Source organism: Manis pentadactyla, chromosome 17 (genome assembly GCF_030020395.1).
Source record: "Manis pentadactyla isolate mManPen7 chromosome 17, mManPen7.hap1, whole genome shotgun sequence".
In the NCBI taxonomy this organism is placed as follows: Eukaryota; Metazoa; Chordata; class Mammalia; order Pholidota; family Manidae; genus Manis; species Manis pentadactyla.
The window spans coordinates 56,258,948-56,278,838 of NC_080035.1; the positions used below are offsets into that span (position 1 = coordinate 56,258,948).

The 19,891-nt window shown below is 37.0% G+C and overlaps 1 protein-coding gene across 10 annotated transcripts in view; it reads left to right on the forward strand.

Moving 5' to 3' along the window:
- The window catches only part of CLYBL (citramalyl-CoA lyase), a 241,493-nt gene that overhangs the window by 187,146 nt on the left and 34,456 nt on the right, over window positions 1–19,891 (forward strand). For 9 of the 10 annotated variants that reach the window (XR_008994550.1, XM_057494543.1, XM_057494545.1 and 6 more), the window contains 5 exons: window positions 5,443–5,631; window positions 9,510–9,611; window positions 11,342–11,435; window positions 12,804–12,971; window positions 17,461–17,585. Coding sequence is in view for 9 of the 10 variants with exons in the window: in XM_057494543.1 (XP_057350526.1) it covers window positions 5,443–5,631; window positions 9,510–9,611; window positions 11,342–11,435; window positions 12,804–12,971; window positions 17,461–17,585 (678 nt within the window). In the remaining variant the exon portion in view is untranslated. Of the gene's footprint in view, window positions 1–5,442; window positions 5,632–9,509; window positions 9,612–11,341; window positions 11,436–12,803; window positions 12,972–17,460; window positions 17,586–19,003; window positions 19,153–19,891 lie in introns of those variants that run through there. The other variant, XM_036893697.2, reaches the window with a different exon arrangement.

A 19,891-nucleotide genomic window follows, 5' to 3' on the forward strand; every position in this document is an offset into this window, starting at 1 on the left:
CATGTTTTATCTATTGTGATTAATGCTGCTGTAAACATGGGTGTACAAATAATCTCTTCAAGATCATGCTTTCAATTCTTTCAGGTATATACCCAGAAGTAGAATTGCTGGATCTTATGGTAATTCTATTTTTAATATTTTGAGGAACTGCCACACTGTTTTCTATAGTGGCTGTGCCATTTTACATTCCCACCAGCAGTGCAGAAGAGTTCTAATTTCTCCAAATCCTCACCAACACTAATTTTTTCTGTGTTGTTGATAGTAGCCATCCTAATGGGTATGAAGTTGTATCTCATTGTAGTTTTGATTTGCACTTCCCTAATGATCAGTGATATTCAACATCTTTTTTTTTTTTTTTCACTGAGCATCTTTTTATGTGCTTATTAGCTGTTTGTATATCTTCTTTGGAGAAATGTCTACTCAAGTCCTTTGCTCATTTTTGAATCATGTTTTCTGCTGTTGAGTTTTAGGAGTTTTGTATATATTCTGGATGGTAATCCTTTACAGATAGATGATTTACAAATATGTTCTCCCCTTCTGTGGGTACCTTTCTACTCTGTTGATAGTCTTTTGATGCACACATTTTTAAAGTTTTCATAGAGTCCAATTTGTTTTTTTCTTTTGTTATCATTGCCTTCAGTGTTATCAGTGAATGATATTTTAAACCAATTACCTCATGGTATGTTCAGTAATGTAGATTTTCTTTCTAAAAAACAGGCATTCCAAGATTTCTTTTTCATGTGTAAAAGCAATGGGGTAGAAAATAGCAATGTCACCTTGCCTAAAGAAACACTACCAGGTTGTAATAATCAGTGAGAATTTATTTGCCTTTTTATCCAGTACAGTCACTACAACAGTTTCTGTAGTTACAATAAATTTTTATACATTTATAAGAAAAGTACAATAATATAATTTCCTAGTAAGGACCCATTTTATGTCCAAGTACTTCCTTTTTTTAAAAAATATAAATGCGTAAAAAGAAATTATCAGAAAAAGGAGATCCTTAAATGAAACAACTCACTCAGAATTTTGTATTTTAAACCAAACAATATCAAAATTTTCAAAAAACTTTTCATATAGATGCTGGTAGCAAGGCCTCTGCCCCAAATGTGTTCCTTCCCATGCCTGTGACATCATTTTATGAATTAAATAAAATGGAAATAAGTATAGATAGACAAATTCAGAAAGTATAGAATTCACTGGTGTTTTTGCATATGTGGTATGGCTGTTTGCCTTTTGTAAAATGAAAATGCTAATTGCACATTTTCAAAAATCACAAATGTTGTTCATCTCCCTAGAGTCCAGAAAGTCTTTCAGATTTCTTAATTACCAAATCTCCGTTTGGCCACACAGCTTTCTCTTTGCTCCTGTTGCATCCAGGGTCATCTTTGCAAATTCCTCTAAAAATGACAATATATTATTAACATAGAAGGTTTGAGGGGGTGGGTGGAAGAAGAGAAAGGTGTGTTAATTCAGATGTTAGGAAACTGTGAAAATGCTATTATTTAAGGCACTTATTTGGGTATGTTTATACTTTGTAGTTTTATAAATAAACCCAAGGGGCTCCTCTTTGGTTGTCGTGATCCTCCTTGAATCTCGTGTCCTGTCTGTCTCTTCCTCCCCAACAGTAGAATTGCTGCTGCTCTAATCCCTGGAAGTTTGGAACTAATGAACTGACTGCTGAGCTGCCTCCACGGAGCCTGGTCCCAAACTATACTGTACTTCACACTCGATTTATTCTCCAGATGGCGAGACTGTGCCACCCTGCCGCGAGGGACCACCTCTTCCACTGGAGTGTAAAAGTGGACGGATGTTGTTTTCTTTGCAGATTTGATCATTCTGAGCTAGAAACTTGCGAGGATGATTAGTTATTAGCTTTAATGGGTGCCAACTGAACCAACTGCACGCATATTTTCTCCTTTAATTTTAGAGTCTGCAGGTCTTGGTGATGGTTGATTATGTGCTTCTTTACGTCACCAGAGCAAGTCTCTTCCCCAGGTGACAGGAATATGGTCTCTGAAATCATAGCACGCCTTGGTTCCTGGCCCAGACAGAGTCACATAATATGGTGGCTTATGTATAAGGGCAAGTTTATTAGCCACTGGTCCAATGCACTGAGCAGCCCATGGCACGAAATATCGATTGAAGTTTGGTGACACCACTTTTTATTTAGAACAGCAGCCTGTGAAGATTCTGATCTGTGCCAACTTTCTCTGTGACCTCTGCAAGAGCCCACCTCTGAAATCAAACACATTATAAAACACACTCTGGTATTTCATTTCCGCAAAGATCTAATGTAACTCTAGATAAAGGCTTTAACGCCATTCTGTCTTTTCCAGGTTGTCAGATCTTAGAGGGACAAGTGCATCCTACATTGAGAAATGCTTACCAAGGCTATCCTGTAGTGTTAACACATTTAGAATGCAGTTCCTTCTAAACCTCATTTTGAACAACCTGTTTTACTACCAGAGAGTAAGAGCCCCTTGCACAAGAAAAGGTCTTTTTTGAGTGGCCTCTTTTTTATTTCATTTCCTTTTCCTTCTTTCTCCAGGGAGTGCTTACTTCCCAATAATTTCAGATCACCCAGGTAGCCCTTCTGAGAAAATGGTGCCTGCCAGACCAGGTCTTACTAGCTGCCAAGTAAGATGGAAATTGGAAATACAGTCAGGGCCTATCGGGAGCCAAAGAAAATTAGAGAAGAGACTGAAAGTGTGCAGGGAGCAAGGCGATAGAGAGGAAATGGTATATATAAGAGAGCGATGGTAGCCAGAGAGAGAGAAAGAAGGAAAGACAGGAAGGAAATAGCATGAACAGAATTTTCTGTTCACAGCTGGGTAGATTGTGGCTCTCTCTAGCTGAACACCCAGAACTAAACTTAATTGTTCTTAGAAACTGCCTTCCTCTTACCCAACAGATGGCATGGGTATGTTTGCTTAGCACAGTAACATATTTTACCATTAAAATACCAAAAAGAAAAAAAAATCATCATGCTTGTTGGTTAGTATAAATTCAGTGAGGTTGTTGGATATTTTGGGATACATAGCAGAGGGATGAACACTTAGTTTATGTAAATTGTAGCAAGCAACAGCCTGTTAATAAGGGTGTTGTGTGGCAATATACCTCCAAAGCCATCATCTTTTTTTGGAAAGGTACAGAATGATGAAGTGGAAAGAGCTTGGTTTTAATTCTAAGCCAAAAAAGAAAAAAGTCTAATAAAATGCTGAGTATTCACTGCTCATTATTATAACATGAAAAGTACTAATCAGATTATGCCTAAACCTGGAATTAGGTTATTTCATTTGCAACTAATTCCACAAGTGCTAAATTTTACTAAGAAAACTAGAATGTGCTGAAACCATAGTAATCTGACTTTAGATAAAAAATACAATCAGGTTTAAAACATGAGCTTTGAACAAACAGTCCCCTTCAAATCCAAGTGAAACAACAAAATAGCTTAGACACCAACATTAACAATTTAGGAAGTTGATGTTGCCAGAGATCCTGTGTCCTTAAGCACACGTGCACATTAAAGTAGCAAATGGAGATGCTTATTCAAATAACTCAAGTTTTAAAATGCATTTCAGCCTAAATGGTCTAGTTAGCTTCCTTCCATTTTCCATTCATTCTGTTCTAATAGGCCTTTTACAAGCCCGCCCTGCTATTGAAAGAATTTCAATATGGAAGTTGAAATATTTACAAGCTGGAGCAATCCTGAATTTGTAGCTCTGTGGGCTTCATGGAGCATAACACATTTTGGGTCCTCTGAGGCCATGGATCTGAATACGCATACTGCCAAAGAGCTGGAAGCATTTCTCTCAACAGCTCTAGATGGCCTTAGAGCCACGATACTCAGCTAACTTATGCTCTTCATCTTTAGAATTTTTGTATTTAGTGGATATAATAAGAGGGCATGGTTAAGCAAGTGGATGAGTTTTATAGCTGTGGGATAGCCAAAGGCATGATGTAGAACCAAAGCACTGTCGGCTGCACCCTCCCTCATTTTAGTTCATCTGAACTCTCTCTTGCTTTTGTGTGCACTCCACCTAATTATTGGTGGTCAGAGCTCTGTAAATCAGGACTCCACAGAGCTGTCTTAAACTGGTTCTGCATACTCTGTTTCCTTCTGACCTGACAACTCTAAGCTACTGTTTCCTTACACTGGTTAACTCAGACCACATTTGGAAGGCTTCCCTGCTTCCACTTGGTCGTAGACCTACATCCATCTGGTTTAAATCTACTGTCCTGGCTTGTCTTGTTGATTAGACTTAGACTCAATATTGGCTCAAATAATTCTTTTTTGTCTCTGCTTTGGTTTTCTGTTTTCCTAGGTAAGTATTGCTGTTCAAATGGCTGTATATTGTTAAGACTCTTTTTTTAAACCACATTCATCAGTAGTGGAAGCTTTAAAGTTTTATTAGTATCATAAAAACCCTTCCCAAATGAAACTACTTTTGATAAGTGTTCATTCTAACAATGAAAATTTGTTGAGGGCTGTTGGCAAGTTGGAGGAATTTGTTTTTGAAACTGAAATTGGCAGGAAGTAATGACCCCAACTGCTTTCTTTCTCTTGACCCCACCTCCCACCCCCTCAATGTACTCCTTTCTTTCCCCACCCCCTTCCCTACCTTTGACATCCTCAACTCAAAGCCAATAAAGAACATGTTTGGCTTCATACAGTTTTTCTGGGGACAATTCAAATACTGAAGCAGACTTTCAACCTTTCAGCTTTTCTTAACTGTGGAAAGACTGTCAAATCAAAGAAAAAAATGCATTTGTCTACCATCTCATGAAGGGATTTCTTGGTGATACAATATTGCCTTCCATCTGAACAAGTTGGAGGTTTTTTGTGGTGTAGAGTGTCATTTTCCTGTGAGTGCCTTCTTAATTGAATGTCAAGATTCAACTCAGTTGCAAAATAAAAATTTTAAGTAACTAAAAAAGCATGAAGCATGTGGAAAGAAAAAAACAAATCCTTATTTTTTCCCTAATGTGAATATGCTGACAGACGAGACTACTATTACCCATATGTTATCTAGTTTCTTATATTTATTAAATGAGAAAATGCAGGTTAGAGGACTTAGAACCATGCCTAAAGCTTAGTAAGTGCTCAGTAAATTTTATCTATTGATGATTTTACCATTCCAGTTAGAAAGTAATGCTAACAAACAAGATTTTACATTACTATTTAGATGTACACCAGTATACATTATAGTAGCTCTCATCTCTGTTACAGTCATCTTGAATGAAATCTGGAAATCAATCGCTTACCTGTCAGGTTGGATGATTTATTTCAAATACCATTTATTTGGTGGACAGGAAATGTATAGATATTGCAGTGGTGCTGAATCCATATAACAGTTTCCCAGATGGTTCAATTGTGTTCAGTTATATTCTTCTCAATGATAAATAAGCTTAGGAGGTATATTTTATTGATACTTACAGAATGAAGCTAGACTGAGAATAGTAAAAACTCTTGAAGACTTGGATCTGGGCCCAACTGAAAGGTGCGTGAGAGTCAACTCAGTGTCCAGCGGTCTGGCCGAGGAAGACCTGGAGACCCTCCTGCAGTCCCGGGTCCTTCCTTCCAGCCTGATGCTACCGAAGGTGGAAGGCCCTGAAGAAATCCAGTGGGTGAGTAGCTAATGCTTTGCTTTAACTAAAGACTAAGGAGCAGCTATGAAGAAACAGAAAGGAAGAATTTGGGTGTTACAGGTTTTGAAAATGCATACACAGAGCAGAGAGAAAGGTTGCTGAGAAAAAGGGGTGAGCCCAAAAGATCATTTCCTTCACACAGGGAAAGCCTGGCTTTGCCCAAAGTGTCCAGTGGAGTAGCAATACTGGTGAACTGCTGCTTCTACTCCCTAATCAGGTCTGTGGTTTGGAGAGAGAGTAATCTTTGGAACCTCCCTTGCCTGAGATTAGCTCACTTCTCCTGCCCTGCCAGGCCCTAACCCTCCACCTGGAAGAGCAGTGATGTAAATGGCTCTTACCCAGGTTCATTTGAAGTCATAATAGACAGCAAAAGCACATTAGCCACAAATGAAAAAATGAACCTAGGGAAGGAAAGGAGGAGGTCACTCCTTAGGGCAACTGGAGGAATAAACAGGAAGCGTTTAACTAGTGGTTTTAATTAGCACAGATATTATTTCCTGAGCAGTTCTCTAGTTCATCCTTTTTAAATTGCTGTCAGGTGTGTTTGTGTTTCATGACAGACTTTTCAGCCAATAAAAGCCTGTATGTCAAATTTCTTAAGCAAACTTTGAAATGGGCCTAATTATACTATGATTGTTTTAATTGTTAAAGTGGAGGGAGGCTAGATTTTATTTAGGGATTGCTGTGATTCTGCAGATTCTCTGCTGAATAAAGTCACATTGTGCCATTCCAGGGCAGAGCTGGTGACACTAAGTGCTAGAAGCATGGTAAGGACATGTGGACAGTGGAGATTTTGATGCCACATCTGGAATTCTCTCTCAGGCTGTGGCTCCAAATGTAGCAAATACACTGGGTAGTTGTAATGCATGAGGAAACTGCTCACCTTTTTAATGCATGTAGATATGTTGGATATGTACTTTCCAATGCCTTGGCACTGTGCCACATGTGGCTACTGAGCACTTGAAATGTGGCAAGTCCAAAATGAGATGTGCTTTAAGTGTAAAACACACACAGGATTTGACGACTTTGTAGCCCCACCACCACCGAAAGAAATATAAATAATCTCAATAATTTTTATGTTGATTACATGTTAATTAAAATGACACTCATTCAGAGATATTGGGTTGAATAAACATATTATTACAATTAAATTCACCCTTACTCTTTTATTGTAGCCACTAGAAAATTTAGAATTACATATGTAAGCTGCCATTATTTTTCTTTGAACAGCTCCACATTGGTGTCTTCTTGAAGACCCTTGTTGAAGGATCCGTATTTACTTTCTAAATCGGAGTTCTCTCCAAGGTCAGCCCTCAGAAGCTAGGAGACACTGGGTAGAGTAGGTTACTGTCTTGGGGGCCTCCTGTCCATTCGAATGTGTCTGAAGTTGATTGAAATGGAATCTGAAGTCACTGTTCCCTTTTGGTTTCATAGTTAATGCCTATTTATCACCATTATTACCCGTCATTTGAGAGGGGAGGACCCAGCCCAGCCTTCAGCTCCGGCTTCTATTCGCTGTTTTAAATCCTTGGATGTGAGGAAAGTTCAGAAATCTAAATAGGATTTCTAGTTAACAGAAGTCTTTGGGGCTGTTTATTTTTTCCTCTCCGTTCGTATTTATGTGAAGCAGAAAACCCGGAGCCTGATGCACAACTGAAAGATGGGCTTCCTTGTTTTCTTTTGTGTGAGAATCTCTTGCTGGCCTTTTGTCGCTAGTGTGGGTTCTTGTTTGACTGGCACGGCTTATTGGACTATAACAAGCGTGACTCTGCCTCTTTTGTCGTGGGACAATTCTCCCACAAATCCCGAACAGTGTGCATTCTTCCAACACACTATTGGGTGTGCACTGGAATTGAAAGAATTGCTGAGCCCTGCTACTTCATCTCCTCCCCAATCTCTTTGTGATTTTCCCCCCTTCTTTTCCTCCACCCCCGCCCCCCAACCCAGTCCCCTGCACCTCACTGAAATGAACACTTTACCAGGCCGGAAACATTTAATCGTCTCCTTTTGAAAAAATTAATTGAAACTTCTCCACTAGTTACCTTTTGTGTTAGCACTTAATGCAATTTTTTAAGAAAGAGGAGGAGGGGGTGTTAGAATATTTAATTTTTAGATGCCCCTATTGACTAAAAAACAAAAGACACCGTAGATTTTTCTAAAAACGGGGAATATATTATAAAGTGTTTACCTAGTTTCAACCTTTATTATTTTTGTTATTACTGTTATCACAAAGAATGGGACAAGTAACGTTGCAAGTTCTTTTTAATGAGAAAAAAAATTCCTCCACTACATATGTAACACCAAAACCACTAATAGTTTACTATCCATTTTCTAGATTAAATGTGTTATTGGTTATGTTTTATTTTTATTTACAGAGAATCCTATACATCTTGTCCCCTGAAATTGTAGCCTTCTATTCTCTCTTGCTATTTTGGTTGAGTTATTCCTTCCCTTGAAAAGTTACTAAGGAGGTGATGGTGATGGTGTCTAGGAAGGGCGGTGGGGGTGGGGGGGCAGTGGGAGCAACTGGGAATAATTCTTCATTACTGAAAGCTGTGATTTATTTTAGCCTAATTGTAAAGTTACTGCAAATTGCTCAAAAGCTTTTTAAAGATCCCAGTGATTAGATTTTGGTGGGGAGGGGGCTGCACAGGCAAGGAGGGGGCAACTAAAAGGGGAAATAACACCTCTAATCCTGCTTCTGGTAAATAGGCTGCCAGCTTTTAAAATGAGTTTCCTTTCTATTAGTCAGAATATTATGCTAAGCCTTAAGCATTAGTTTTTTTATGTTGCCATAGCAGCCCTATTCCTGCAGGGTGGTGACCTGCGATGATTACAGTACAAAGCTTATAGGGTCTTGAAACCCCCTTTGAAGATGAAAAGTCTTTGATGGTTTATATTTATGCAAATCTCTTAGATATGATTTACCCAACTGAGACTGAATGGAGAGATGATTAAAATTCCCTTTTCCTTTGATATCCATTAATGGCTGAATATTCCTTAAATTTAAAATGGATATATATGTGTTTTCATCTTTATTTACAAAAATATCTTATCATACCTGTGGGTTTTTTTCCTAATCTTCCCACATCTTGTTATATCCAGATAGACATAACAGATTTACAACTTAGAGTATGGTGGGTTTTTTTCCTTTTGAAAGGGGTGGGGGTAGATCTGTGCAGAGCTTTTGTGTATTTCCAGATGATAGATTTTGGAATTGGGGCTACCCCACCGGCAGCATAAGCTAGCTGTGAACTGGCCTCATGGAGAACATTGGCGAGCTTTGGTCTTCAAAGAATTAAACCTCCTTTTTTAAGGTCCTCCTAGGTAAGCTAAAAAATTATGCAAAAAAACCCTCTGAACAAAGGGTCACGGTGCTTTAGTGAATAATATGGATTCTCCAGAGAAGACTGCCGAGCAGTTACACTGGTATCAGTGCTGGGTCCAAAACAAAAACAGCAAGGCAGGTAGAGGGAGACTTCACTGCCTGGGGGTCTGCCCCTTGCACGTTGTGGAGTGAGGGCGAGAGGTCTTCAAGAAATATGTTTCAAGAAAAGCATTTAAACTCGAGAATCTCTCCTTCCACTTCTAACTCATAGGCCTCAAATTGCTCTGTTAGAAAAAATAATTATAATTCTTGGGGTTCTCCTACTTAGTTTGGTGGGGACTTTTCCTTTTTTCTTGGGTATTTCCTCCTGTTTTTTGGTGTGTTTTTCATTTAAGTTCTTTTTTGTGAATGAAAGAGGCTGGGATATTACAACCTCAGGTCAAAGACGTAAATACAACCTCTGTGTCTACATTTCAGTGATTGTACCTGTTTTTCTCCCACTAATCACCTATGACACTTTTGATTTCAGTTTTCAGACAAATTTTTGTTCTACTTAAAAGGCCGAAAACTTGAACAACCTATGAATTTAATCCCTTTTGTGGAAACTGCAATGGGTTTGCTCAATTTTAAGGTAAGAAAACCATAATGTGGCTAATAAGTATTATATTTATTACCTAAGGAGAACTTTTGTTTTCAATTTAACACCTGTTTAAAATATTTTTCCAGGGAGATTTGTAAGCAAAAGTAAACCTTGAGCACCATTTGTTCTCTTTAATAATCCAAAACCAGGTTGTGAGCATCTTAGAAAACAAAGAAATTGGCCAAGTAACAAGGAAAAACTTCCCAGTCCTAAATATTTAAATCAAATGTTTATATATTTCTAGCAATAATTTTGATTAAATAATCACTATATAAATCTATGCTTTGAATTATTACATTTATAGATTAAACATGCATGAAAACTTATTTTGTCCCCCTTATGAATTAACTTCCCATAATTGCCTTTTATTAAGAAACTTTCTGACTGCTTTGTAGCAACATTATCCATAGTGTCTAATAGATAAGGTTGCTATTTATAAGTTAGTTTACACCAATAATCTGTAGTGTATTATTTCAGTTTGCCACATTAGAACACAAAATATTTCCAGTAGACATTCAGGAAGATTAACTGAGCCAAGTGTTTTCCAGCATTGTATGGTTACATTAAACTATTTACCTTAACAGATTCATAGTTAGCTTGTTTTTTCCCACTGTATGAGTGATCATTTCAATTATTTTCCAAAATATGCCTTCCATTCCACCTGACTCATAAACGTCAGTGTGACTAACACCCTACCTCAAAGGGCAGGAAAGAAGAAATCCTTAAAAATGAAGAAAAAAGATAGTTGACCTGTACTGGAGAGATAATACGTGACAAACCCTCTGAGAGGAAACTTTGAGACCTACTGGACCATGCAGCAGGGGCAGAGCGCACATGTTTGGGGAGCTGCTTCAGGCCTCCTGATCAGCGTGCCTGTAACACTAACCACAAGTTCTTCCAGCCTGCCCTAGAAGTCTGAGAATATAACCAAAGCATATCCCTTAGAAGCAATTAGATTTAGACAATGATTTAAATATTGTATAGCACTCACATTACTGTAAATAGTATGTTTTACCAATTTAATCAACAGTGTACTTAGAAGCACTTCTTCTAACCCCTAAAATACATCAGCAATGTCCTTGCCCGTTTCTCATGTCTTCCCCACTCACATATATTAGCATGCTGCATCTCCACATTTGCAGAGTCAAGATGAATGTTTTTAATCTTTATTTTCACCTAGAAATGTCAAAGTTGCTAATTAATACATGTTGGATGACTTGTTGCATTTTATTTTCCACTCTGGGGTTGTAGATTTTTGTACTGTTTATCTTTAGTCCTGAGACTAAGAAATTTGATCCTAATGCATATAATGTAACTAGTTTGATTTAAAAACTGTTTCCTTCTTTCCTATGGTTTTACATATATTAAGAATCTCTTAAAGCAAAACCAAATTTTGGAAAAATAAAAATAACTGATAGTACAATCAAACTGAGTTAGCTCAGTCTTCTCTAGAAATTGAATGAAGCATCTGAACATTATAAATATATTAATATATATTAATAACTGTATTAATATCCATTGAGCAAAGCAAAGATGTACAGCGTATTTATCTTGGACAATATTAAATACCTTTTGAAAGCATGAATTTGGGCTACATTTTTAGGACAGGTTTCAATAAACTGTGTTAAGAGTTGGATCTTTCTGTTACTGAAATATACCCTGCTACTTCTCTCTAAATCGTGCACTTCTGTGAGATTTGGTTCTGTTCTGCTCTTTTACAGGCAGTGTGTGAAGAAGCACTAAAGGCTGGACCTCAAGTGGGTCTTTTTCTAGATGCAGTTGTTTTTGGAGGAGAAGACTTTCGAGCCAGCATAGGTGTCAGACACAAATTTTTCTCTCTGTCTCCCACTCCCACCCTCCCTCCCTCCCCCAACTCCCTCCCTTCTTCCTGCTCTCTCTCTTTCTCATTTCTGTGTACATGTGTGTGTATTTTTTCTTTGCCCGCTTCACGAATGGACATTTACATGATAATATATATTTGCCAGCCATGACAATGGTTTTTCAGCTGAATGGGCGACACTGCCTGATAATTTAAGGCACCTCATAATTGTGCTGCTTCCAGAAAACAACATTATTACTTCTGTTCATTTATAAAATAACTTAAAAAGAGCCTGTTGCAGCTGCAGATGTGTTAAGGAATATATGACATCTCCTTTGTTCATAATAAGTATACTATATGAACAACATCTTCACTGCTTAAATATTTTGTTTTCACAGCAGACTGAGGGCTGTCTAGGCTTCTAACACAAATTTAATGCAATTTCACATTTGTTTTAACAAATCATTTTCTCCATTAAATATAGTGTGTAAATATTATTTAAAATAGACTTAAATTTCTCCTAAAATATATTTTAGAACTCTTCTTATTATTAAATATGTATTGAGATAGTGTGCTGCTTTCCACTGATCTTCCCCATCCCTTGAGCACTACACCTCTGGTCTGGTGCATGTTTAAGTAGAGAGTATGTGTGCATCTCACAAGGAGGCCAGGGCCACAGAGCGCTTTCAGAACCACAGTCCTAGTGACCTGAAGACAGGAGCTTTCCCTGAGCAGGGTCACGGTCCAAATACAAACAGTGATACTACCCGCTACCCCAGGGGTGAAGAAAAGGAACTTATTTTAATACCAGTTTTTCCAGGAGACTTTTGTGCGTCCAGTAGCTCAGCAGACACTTTCTGCCTCTCTCGAAATGAGTGCCCTTCCATTTCCCCAAGTTGTCCTTCCAAACCCTGAAGCTGCAGTATTTGGCTCAAAACCTCAGTTATGACAGGGCATTGCAACCACAGCACACAGAACTCTGTGCTCAGTGAGAGAAGTTAACCATTTCCTTGCACAGCTGCCTAGCTGCCTTTTGTGTGCTATCTTGGGACTGACACTTTCCAAATGACAGCAAGAAGGAAAAAACATACTAACAGTCATTTGTGATTGTATCTCCTGAGATGGGGAGGGGCCTTTTCTTAATGCATGCACAAGTGATTATACTGAAAGCTGTTGCAAGATAAATAGACGTGAGATCTATCTCCATATATATCCCTCTCTTCATTTATATTTGAATCATCATTTTGCTGGGGAGCAGTTCCCAGGGAGCGTAGAAGTCTTTACAAACTGAGTATTTGTAATAGCTGTCTAGGTTTGGTTTCCACAGCTAACGTCATCTTTTTCTGTCAACATCCCATTTTCAGGTGCAACAAGTAATAAGGACACCCACGATATTCTCTACGCCCGACAAAAGATCATTGTCATAGCTAAGGCCTTCGGTCTACAGGCCATAGATCTGGTATACGTCGACTTCCGAGATGGAGAGGGGCTTCTCAGGCAGTCAAGAGAAGGAGCTGCAATGGGATTTACCGGTATGATTCTTGATGATGTCTCAGAATGCAGTCTCTAGATTAGCCATCATTCCAGAAAAGTAGATTTGTAATCTGAAATTAGGGTTTCTGTTGTAGCCAGCTATCTCATACTTATTCCACTGAATAAGTATGCCCATACAGGGCAAGAACCTGCTGAACAAATTGTCATGTTTTCCTTTGGCTCTGCAAGTCATTTTATTGAAAATAAAACCACTCATTTATTTTCTCTTTATATTAGCTACATTTATTTTCTGTCCTCTTAAGTATTTTCCTGCAATTTTTGCTGACCCACGGGGGAGAGGAGGCTATTTTTAGAAGTTTTTTTCAAGTAAATTGCCATAAGAATTTGAGTTGATGGATAAAAGAAAAATTTCCCCAAATAATTCAAAACACTAGTTCATTTCTGAAAAAAATTTTGGTGATATCTTCTTTGATTTTTTTTTTTAACTCCTACCTAGTTTTTTTATTCTTTTGCCACTTGAAGCCCCTCCTTTCTCTCCTACTTCCCAGTAAGTATCTATGCACCTGGCGACACCTACGGGCATTGGCTGGCACTAAGATCAGCGGGCCCCTTGCAGTCCAGTCCTGTAGCGCAGGCAGATATCTGTTGATTGGTACTCCCAATCACTCAGAATCCCCAGCAGCCTGGGGAGCAACCGAAAATTGTGTTTTTGCGACAGAAGTCTATTTTTTGAAAAACCACAATAGGATTCTGTGCACAAACACATTTGCAGTTGCATACACACATGCAGCTATGGATAGAAAACACCATAAGCTCTTTTATTCTTGTTTGTTTTTCTGCCGCAAGTTTTAAGAATATCATGATCAGAAATGTATCCAAATAATAAAGAAATAGATAAGAATCCATGCTATCCCTTTCGCAAATATTTCTGAAATGTGTGTCCAGTTAGGGATTCCTAAAAGAAACATTTCATTAAGTGGCCTTCAGTGTAAAAGATATCTTAATGGATGATTTAACCCAAAATAAAATTGAATGATTTAAGAAGCAATTTTAGTATTATATTAGAATTAAATAAAGTGCTGACATTTGTTTTTGTGTAGTTAAAACAAAATGTCATCCAAATTTGTTTAATAAGTAAATAATTGTGATCTTTTACGGAGAAACATTTTTCAGTAATCTGAACTATTAATAAATGAATACTTCCTATGTTTAATAGTGACTAAGACAGAAAGAGTCCCTCCACTCTAGCCCTGGGGTTGTCCTTGTCCCTGTGGTCTATTACACCTGCCTCTTTCCAATGACCAGTAGGACATGGCCCAAATGGAAAAGTTGAGGAAACACTCCATGAAATCTGTCTAATAGACTCTGATGTTGTTGGGTCTAACATGTATGGCATTGACTGCCAAGCAGCCAGATGTTGCTCTGAAATGGGCACTAATTCAATAAAAATATAGAAAACAATGAATTGATGCTGGCCCCTATCACCATCATTCATATAACCTGGGTGTCCTCAGCTTCCTCGGGGGTAAATGTTTGCTCCAGAACTTAGAAGGGAGTTTGAGAGTTTCTCTAAGATAAAGGACTGAATTAAATTGGTTCCCTAATTCAATTGCCAAAGACAAGTTATTTCAAATCAGATTTAAATTTCTAGACTATGCCCAACTCAGCATGAGGAGCTTATGGGCTTGGCACTATTGTTTCTCAACAACAGGGAGTATTAAATCACACACACACACACACCAAAAAAAAAAAAATGGAAGCAGGGGGAGAATGGTGAACACAGAGGGTACAGTGCCCATCATATATTCAAGTGAACAAGTCAGTAAAGTAGGGTGCTAACTTCATAGCCAATTTGAAATTTTTAGAAAGAAGGTTTTTGTTGTCCCAATTATATTTCTACATACCAATGAAAGGTAATTAGTTTGATAATAAGATGAGATTATTTTCAGTATTTTTAAATAATAAATGCTTTGAGTATTTTAGACCACTGGTGATCTGTTTGTCCTAATTGCTTGTCAGTTAATTGCCATAGCTTCGGCTTTGCACAAAAAAGGGAAGATAGGAAGGAGGGGAAGGAAAGAAGGAAAGAAGGGGAAGTATACGCCCTATCTGAAGCAGGTGGTTGAAAAGACTTAAAATCTAATGAAAGTATTGTATTATTCATAACACTGGTAAGGAGCACTTAGTCTTCCTATAAGGATTCTCTGTACTTTAAAAAATCATGTATTTTAAATGACTAGTAGTTTTTTTAAAGTTAGCCACGCATCAAACAGTGGGTTATAGTTTCTTTTCTGCAGTCATTATTTCACGGGGCCACAATCCATATAGATTGATTTTAAATAAATGTTTTGGCTGTATAAATGTCTGACTTTAAGAATTATTTTTAAAGAAACCAAAAGTAAATCTCGGAATAAAGCTTTAACAGCTGACTTAGTCATCACAGTTACTCCTAGTACTACATGCCGAGCAGTAAGATTATAAATATGAAGCACTATAGGTTTTCTTCTTTCTTGCAGTCTTTTGTAGAAGACAAAAATGACACCATCATACAGTTACCTAAAAGACTTGACAGGTATTGATTTAAAGCACGATATATCAAGTGGTACTGTAAAAAAGGATTTCATGGTCATAAATTTTAATGTCTTCCAATTTTGCACCCTCTCAGTAACTTGTCAATAACAACTCTTCTGTATAAAATATTTGCTTCACTCCCACATGGCATTAAAGTCTGATGTTCAATTGTTAGAATAGATATGATTCAACAGAAGATAACTCCACATAAGGATGTTTATAAATTTCTAAAACCTAACACATACCTTAAAATAAGCCTCATTCCCAAAATATGGGTATTTCAAACCATCAGTAGTTTCACTGTATTTTAAATAGTTTATGTTTTGCTTCTCAAATTACAGTGCCTGTACCAATAAGTTCTGATGAAATCTGGCTTTTTTACACATTAGTGTAAATTATGTATATAAATTATAAAATTCAGGACTAACAATTAGTACAAAATGACTACCAGAACTGACATCCTTTATTAATAATACTGTAACAACTATTAGATTACTCACATAATTTCAATACCTACTAGAATGAAAAAGCTTCCACTTGTCATTACTGATATTATTTGCTCCCAGAAATTATTTCTCAGATGATTTAAAGCATCTTTATTTATATAGGGTTTTAATGTTTTATTAGTGTGATAACAGATAAGAATGAAATAGCAGTGTGAGGATGTTTTAATTATGCCACTGTAAGAAAAGACATTGCTATGTTTATTCACATAAGCTCTTTCATGAAATACTAAAAAAAATTTTTTTACACTTTTTTTCTATTAGGATAATAACAACAGGAATTGACTTCTTTTAAAATATCAAGGATACAGTTTTTACTAATTAAATGTTAAAGCAACTATTTCAAAAGCAAAGCAAATCGATATACCAACAAATATATTTAGCAGAGTAAATTATCATTAAATGTACATTCATTTTTAAAGAACCAAATGTCCATAATTTTATCATGTAATAAAATCTCATCGTTATTATAACATTAAATTATGTTACATTTTATTAATGGCCTGATTAGATTCCATTCTTCCCTGATTGTTAAATTGTTTTTTTAATGACTGCATGATTTCATAGAATCCTGTGACTCTTATCTTTGAATAATGTTTTTATTTAAGATCCTTAAACTTCAAAAAGAAACATAAAGATTTTTTAAAGCTATTACTACAGAGAAAAAATTTCTGGAGTGTCTAAGAATTTATATAAGAGGGAAATATCCAATCTTAATTCTATAAGAAAAAGGGAAAATCTGGTTACATTTTTGGTTAGAGAAACTTTCTGTTAATTTTTATTTTTAAATGGAGTAATTTAGAGACTACAGTATTCAAATCTGCCTTCTATTTAACTGTACTGATTAAATGTTTTTCATTGAAATTCAATTTTCTGTTAGTGGTTAGAAATGACACACTATATTCATCCAAAAGTGAGAAAATTAAATATTACTGTAAGTGCTATTTGATATTCATATGGTTGTAACATCTGCTTCTGTAAGCTTTATGAAAACTAACAGACCAGTTTCTAAAAGAAATCATGGCTAGTGGGAAAGTGGGTGCAAAATAAAAGACAACTTAAAAAATTTGAAAGAATTAACATATGCTTTTTTTTCTACTTTACTTCAAAATAATTACTCTAATTTCCAGACATTATCCTTTAAAGTTCCAGCCAAGGCAGTTACTCAGCAAGCTGCCTAGTCAGTCCACCTGTAACTAAAAATAAGAGATAAGCTGCACTAAGGTGGCATTTCTGTAGGATCAAAAACATAATTACTCTCATTGTTATATTTGTCCTTATGTGCTGTTTGGAAAAGCCTCCCCAATTGTGGTGGTTTTCTTTTTAAAAAGTTCTAAAATAATTACTTTACGTACAGTCTGGCAAGGCATTCAGGAGCCTTGCATGGTTGAGACATTTTATTTGAATATACGTTTGTTGTTTCATGTTTCCGGTATTATTAATCTTCTTGTAGGTAAGCAGGTGATACACCCCAGCCAAATTGCTGTGGTCCAGGAGCAGTTTTCTCCTTCCTCTGAAAAAATTAAGTGGGCTGAAGAACTGATCGCTGCCTTTAAAGAGCACCAACAACTAGGAAAGGTAAATGTTTTGTTAATGCCTTGGTTTAAACTGGCATTTAAAATACTGCAGGGAAGAATGGGAGAAAATATTGTGTGAGTGGCTTTAGAAAATTCATTGTATTTTTGCAGGGAGGTTGTGTGGGTCAGGAGGACAACATTTATCAGTGAGAAATTCACTTAAGGTAAATTTGCCCTTCCATGTTCCTGAATATTTCACTCACTGGCTTTCAATTCTCTCATTTTATTCTTTTCATAAACTATATTGGCAGCCTTTAAGAAAGCAGAAGTCTATTTAGTTTTTCTCTATAGACTCTGATGAAGCATTCATATGAAAATAATTTTAGATCGAAGTGAGAGCAAGTTGTAATGAAATAAACACAGTTTGATCAAATGGTTTTGGTGGAGAAAATAATAAATTTCAAGTTATTTTAATTTGGGGGGGTATACAAATATCTCCTCTGGTTTAGTCATTTAAGAGTGGGAAGTTGTGTATGTGTTTGTACCAATTTCTGGACCTGAGATTTGGATAGAATGGAAAGCAAATTAACACTGGAGTACGGTTGTTCCTAATTTAGTGCATCATTGAGCCTCGCGTTTCCTGCTCTGTGGGTTTCTGCTATGTAAATATTGCAGTGGTGATGCGCAATCTGTCTCCACTTTGTGCCAGTAACACTTAAATTAGGTGTCGCCTGAAGGAAGATTTTATGCTAGTTGCAGCATTGTCAGTTAATTATCTTAAAGGTTATTTGCAATAATACCGTTTGCCTCTTTTTAAGAGGATGGGGGGAAAGTTGCATTTATAAATCTGTCCAAGAGGTAGTATCAAAACTCAACCTTGTTATTGAACAATAAGGAGTGAAGTTTTGAACAGTGCAAAAGCACTTCTGGGAGAAAGAATGCTGAAACATTTTTAAGTTCTTAATATTAAAGTCACCCTTACACCAAAAAAAAGACAATATCTTTTTCAGTGGTGAACTGTTAACATCAGTGTGAGAAGTGTCACTTGTACTTTTCACTGGCAATAAAAACACCGGAAAATCCCAGGACTTGGGTAAGTGGGTTAATAGTATTAATTAGGTCACTCCCTTCCTCTCAGTATGAGTACCTGCCTTCAAGTCCAACCGTGCGCGCATGCTCACCCTCACACACTCACAGGCTCATCTTTACAAAAGGCAGAATACGTGATATTTGCAACATCTCATTTGGACTTATATCAGTTTCAGAATAAATAGCATCCTTTCATTTCAAATCAGGAGCGACTATTGGAAAAACTCTGCAGTTCATAGACAAATATTTTTAAGTTAACACTGTGTTCTGTATCTTGAGCCCCAAATCCAGATCTTCCGTGAATAAATATAGATATTTACCTAGAGAGTGGAGTCATATACTTTGTCATTCATACATACAGGTAACTTCATTCATTCCCCTCTCTCCCAGGCTTTCCTGTGCACATATTCACTAAATGTTCTGCACCTCTCTGTGTGTGTACCTTATGCTAGCTGAGAATATGCATGTGTGATGAATACTTCCTACTGAAATAATAAACTGAGGCAAGGTGTGGACCATCAAAATGGCAGACCAGTCAGAGTTCCAACTGGGGCCAACCCTGCCTGCATTAACTGTCTACGTGGGGTTTCACATTGGATAACATCAAAAGCTGCCACTTGGCCTTGTAAACAGCTAGGAATATAGGAGCGGTTACTCTAAATTCCAATAGCCAGCAAACAAAATTCAACTAGAAACAAACTCTTTTACTGGCATTTAAGTTCTTGAATGAAAGAAAAATTAATACTTTCCCATTGTATCTTGAAAGTGTTGTTCCCAGGGAGAACTGTCCTAAAGTGTCCTTGCCTTTTGATGATGAAAACTAATGCTAAATTTGAACTTTTTTTTGTTTTGTTTTGTTTTGATTTTTTAAAATCAGAATGCCCTCTTGTTGAGGCATAAGCTTTTACAACAGTGTGACGGGACAGCTTTTCTTAACACAGAACCATAGAAATTAGAGCAGAAGGGGAGACTCATCATTAGGTCATTTCTTCCTGGCCCCATTCGTGTAGGTTTGTTTCCTACAGCAAATTCTCCCGGTGCTTTGTCCGGCAAGCTTTAAATGATTCAAGTAATGGGGCTTCCAGTGGGGACATAGGGTTATTTTATCCAGTTCTCATGTTTCTTTCACTTTGCCTATAAATTGGCTACTCACAAAAATTGGTTCTCCAGGTAGGTGACTCTAGGTCTTGAGGGGTCTTGGGGCTTAAGTAATGTGGGTTCTGTTTGTAAAGGTTTAGTGTAAATAGGTTGCTCAGTTGTATAAAGTATTGCTTCCAA